Here is a 5,000-nt window from a genome sequence, read left to right on the forward strand (position 1 = left end):
TTCTATTTTCTCGTTCCTATTTTATACTCTCATGACACTTGTAAAGCCCTTTAATAAAAATTTGGCAAACTGTTATGCAGCTCATTCTTAAATTAATTATTTGACCACACAAAGCTCACAATAATGAATATTCAATGAAATGCATGAGTGTACAGTAGTTTACTTAATATTTTCAACTTGGAAAGCAAGTCAAGAATATACAACATCAAAACTTATTAGTTATTAATATGAGTAGGATGTAATAATGTCAAATTATCTATTGAATAAACAATCTTCATTATGACTTCTAAAGAAAAGGAGTATATTTTTTAGGCATATCTTCACATGATGATATTTTCAAAACTACTAATATGTTCATGATCCTTACCTTTATATTTAACATAGCACTCTACTTTATCATAAGCTTTTGTGATTGTCTTGCTGCTTTAACAAAAAATGTAGGCTAAATTCTTGTCAAGGAAAAAATTACATTACATTAAAAAGTAATGTGATTAGTAATTGCCCTTATTCAAATTCAGATAATACTTTGAGAATTTCTTCAAATCATTAATGAAGTAGCAAAGTAGGAAAGTGAAGGAATAAATTTAACTGAGAAGAGAATATTTGTGTATATTTTGGTCTGTGGATTTTCTTTGTAAACAAAAAAGCTATTTTTTTCTCTTGGAAGTGACAGATTTTTTTCTATATGCCATGACTATGAATTTAATATTTCATTAAATTTATTTTAGAACCAATCCACTGCTTTCATAAGTATTGTTAACATGGAGAAAATGAAGACTGATATTGTAGGAAAGATAATGATCAATGATTTATTTAACTATTTTTCTATTCATAGTCCCTCCATCTTGTAAGAAAAATTACAAGATTTTTACATAATTATCACAGACAATTAAAAATACATATAAAAAACCCATTAATTATATTCACAAAAAACATGATCTTATTATCATAAAAAAGTGAATGCATATCACATATCTGTGTGACTTTTTCAGTATCATTTCAATAGCACTAGGAATTCAAAGAGGCCACATCAATATGGTAACAGGCATGAAGTAATGTGCGACAACCTCATGTGAGAAAAATATAACAGCTTCACTTTAAAGATCTGGTTTGCAACAGAACAGTAAAAGTAACAGTTGAGCATTTGTTTTAGGGTTTTGTGTCTGTTACTTAGTCAATTAAACCAGACCAGCTGCTATATATACCACTTCAGTATATAACACTTTGCGCTCAAGCAAATCAGTTCTCTTCCAAAACCTCTATTGTACATTTGTGAGGTATTCTGATGCACAAAAAATTCTTGTGCATAGCTGTCTACAATTTAAAGGAAATCTGCAGACTACATTATCACCTAATAATTATCACAGCGTACAATAACTGTTCCTTTTTCAGGCACCAGCATCAGGTTGCAGGCTCCTAATATGTACAGATCAGCACAACATTTCTAAGTTTGCAAAGTTGATTTCCTACGTGTTGAGATAGATATGACCACTTCACTCTCTATTGAGCCTCTTAACATTGCCTCTGATTTCCCCTTTTTCATGACCTTATGAAGTTACATGACGATACATCTGGATTTCATTTACCAAATAATTTTATTTGTTACATAGACCTAATGCATAAGCAAATCCATAGGATTTGCTGATGTTAAAAGAAGAGAAACAGGTATAACCTCAAAATCTAAAGCATTCAAAATAGTGATATATTTACAAAAAAATAAATCACTTCCTAATGGCAAGAAAACCACTAAACAGTGAATGAAAATGAGAAGTGAAATTAAAAGGGCTAAAAGAATGGCATTTTTACAAATGTAATGCACTACTTTCAAAATGGATGGAATGATGAGGATATGCAAAAATATTGTGGGAATGTGAGAAATAAAGATGATAACATTAACACTACAGTAAATAAGAGTGATCCCATATAAAAGATGATATCAAACATTTCATGAGAATCATTCTAAAGTGAAATGAAATAATACTGCCTGACCAATTGCTTCTTCTGCAACTCACTCATAACTTTCCAACTGCTAGAATATCTATCACCTGTTCTAGCACTAGACTTCATTCTAAGCTTTCTCATGTCCACATGAAACAGTACATTATAAATCACAATTACTTTTTTTTTCTTTTTACTAACAATGGAAGTACAATATGCTATATTGTATATACATATCAAAGATACTAAACCTAATGGTTTTAACAGTTATGACATGATATATGAAGTGGTTTAAAAGGAATGAATGGAAAAAAATAGATACAATATACTACTGGATCTATGGTCAGAATCTCAATGAATAATAAATGTACATTTGGAACATTTGACACAAAATAGGAAGTACTATTAATGACTGTAGGACTTGCAAGTTAGTGCCTTTGCATAAGAGCTGATCTCGATAATAATCAGCTGAAGGGGGTGGCTCCGTCCCTCTCTTGCAGACCATGTCTTCCTCCTGCAAAATGGAAAAAAAATTGTAGTACAAAATTCATGTTATTTATCTATATATATTTCTGAAAAAAAAAGAAAATGATGTCACTGAGAATGTGAAAGATTCTCTTGAGTGTGAAAGACTGCCTTACAAATATCCTTCATAAATGAACTACAATTTTTTTTTTACCTCACAAATTTCTTCACATGGAGGACAGATGATGGCACCTTCATGTAGCCAATCATTTTGGAAGATAGATATTGTTATCACCTGAAATTATAGAGTAATGCATTTGTTGTACCTTTTAAACAATGTGTGTTTTGAGCAATCCATTTAAATAGTTTTCCATTCAATTCTAAAATTTGATGAAATATTATTTTGTAATGCAGTATGGCTCATATTATTTAGCAAAACAAAAACAAAAGTTATTTAATAAAAGTAAACAATGTTGAATACAGTAGTTGTCAGAGGAATAAATTGAGGTTCAGCAACACAACGTACCTGATTTGCATGATAGCATGTGTAAGTATGATTTGCAACGATGATGTGTAATCTGCCATCAACGCACATGTACTGATAGCAACCAGAACCCCAGTGCTGCCACTGACGTATGCTGTAACACTTCCGTTCTGTCCATTCTTTCTGCTGGTTGAAACATTTACTATCCCTTGTGTAAGACTCTAAAGCAAAGTTTCTCTCTGGATCTGGAAATCAAAATAATGAAATGTTACTAAATTCATTCTGTAAATGGTGGTATTGGAGCATAGACAAAAATAACAGCCCTACAAAATCATATCTTAAAGAACATGATAATCTTCGCAATTAGTCTTACAGATCATTCAGTCCCTTTATTCTCATAGACATACTAGACAACTCATTTTTTTGAGCACAAACCTGGACTGTTTTCACCAAACTGGCAGTGAGATCCTCGGATAATAACGTCCTTACTCTTCCAGGTGAACTCTTGGATGTAAGGGCAGTAGTCAGCCAAAGCCACTGAGCCTCCAAAATGACCCACTTTATGCAAGGACACGTGTGGGATTGCACCAAAGTTCTTGGGATCATACAGGAAAAGTTACTTTTATTACTTGATTCACTACTTTGAAATGATAACTGCAATAATACTTACAATTTTTCATATAAATAATTCTTAGAAAATCTTTTAAGAATGAATCATATAGCCTTATCATTGGATGACTTTCAAGTGATGATACAGAAACATTCAATTGAATAATTAGAACTAAAAGTTAACTGTGCTTAAAATAAGTCTTGAAATTCTTCAGTTATTACTAACCTGATAATGTGGTGGTAACTGATTTTTATGTTCTATCAAGTTGCATAAAGCAACTGAGCTTCTGTCTTCAGTACAATCTGTCTCCAGTGGATCCCTTTTGACTTTGTTGCAAAAAGGATGTATGCTTTTCCCCCTGTTTGAGAAAAAAATATACTATATAAAATCTAACCTTTACTCAAATCAATAGAATTGTCAAGTACATATTATAATAACATGTAAAACCAAAGTCTTTGACTTACAATTGAAGTTTTCACTGACATGCCATTAACACGCAGGCACAGACACAAACATTCACATGTACCATATAACATTCTCAAAACAAAAACAAAAAGAAAAGAATTGAAAAAAATCAACCCACTTCTTAGTTTGTTCTTCCATGTATTCTTTGCAGCTACTCATTGCAAATGTACAGCCAAGGTGCCGCCCCCACTTGAGAGGCTGCGCAAGATGGTAGTTTGCTCTATACCATCCCGTGTCTTCCATCAGGGCCAGTGTGATTCTTGAATAGACTGGATTCTGAGTGTGTGTGCCTGTCATTGCTTCATTCTGCAGAGGGTAAATTGGGGGTAACCTATGACAAATTTTGCTACAAAGGTTATAACATCCCTTTTGTCTTTCTTGGAAAAAAGTAATTATAAAATGTGTTAGACCTTCCTTATAATATATCTATGTCAGAATCTAATTTTCATCTGTTGTAACAACACTTTATCAAACAAAACAATGTAACATTCCACTCCATACCTCAAACACCCTCTTCTCCCAGTGCGTGAGAGCTGTTCCCTCGTGCCCCTGGTCTTCCAGTTCCGCCCCCTCCAGATCGGGACAATTGAAGTGGTTTCGCACCTTTGGAGAGAGGGACACTTTATCATAAACAATTAGAGTAAACAAACGTACTTGATCTTACACTGGTTCACTTAGCCACCTTCGCCTCCGATCTTTCGGTTACAAGTTGGAAAACGACTTCGCTAAGCCAATACTTGAATACTTTACCGCGATGGAAGGGTGGCGTGAAATGCCATTAATCAACAGAGAAATAAAATTAAATAAAGTCATGGAAATGGAAATAAGCCATCAACTCGTGACAGTCAATGCTCTTACCTCTTCTCTCACCCTCGGCGTCACAACCATATTAACTTCTTTTAGAGTGACTCCGCCGCGCACTTGCCACTTGGGTCTTTGAATACGCTTAATCACGCGGTCACTCCACTGTCTGGCTTGGAGTCTGGAAAGTGGCAATATGAATGAAACCAGAATTAGGGTTTTGGTCTTGGTTGACTG

General features: G+C 33.6%; 1 protein-coding gene across 1 annotated transcript in view; it reads right to left on the reverse strand.

Annotated features, from left to right (window-relative positions):
* Invadolysin (leishmanolysin-like peptidase, invadolysin) overlaps positions 1–5,000 on the reverse strand; it is a 157,502-nt gene that overhangs the window by 1,600 nt on the left and 150,902 nt on the right. The window contains exons 8-15 of the mRNA XM_070133706.1: positions 4,821–4,944; positions 4,464–4,565; positions 4,081–4,268; positions 3,723–3,855; positions 3,323–3,482; positions 2,930–3,132; positions 2,618–2,698; positions 1–2,452 (exon numbers count right to left, since the gene is read on the reverse strand). The exon at positions 1–2,452 is cut by the window's left edge and continues 1,600 nt beyond it. Of these exons, the coding sequence (XP_069989807.1) occupies positions 2,282–2,452; positions 2,618–2,698; positions 2,930–3,132; positions 3,323–3,482; positions 3,723–3,855; positions 4,081–4,268; positions 4,464–4,565; positions 4,821–4,944 (1,162 nt within the window). The 3' untranslated portion in view covers positions 1–2,281. The remainder of the gene's footprint in view (positions 2,453–2,617; positions 2,699–2,929; positions 3,133–3,322; positions 3,483–3,722; positions 3,856–4,080; positions 4,269–4,463; positions 4,566–4,820; positions 4,945–5,000) is intronic.

Source organism: Penaeus vannamei, chromosome 19 (genome assembly GCF_042767895.1).
Source record: "Penaeus vannamei isolate JL-2024 chromosome 19, ASM4276789v1, whole genome shotgun sequence".
In the NCBI taxonomy this organism is placed as follows: Eukaryota; Metazoa; Arthropoda; class Malacostraca; order Decapoda; family Penaeidae; genus Penaeus; species Penaeus vannamei.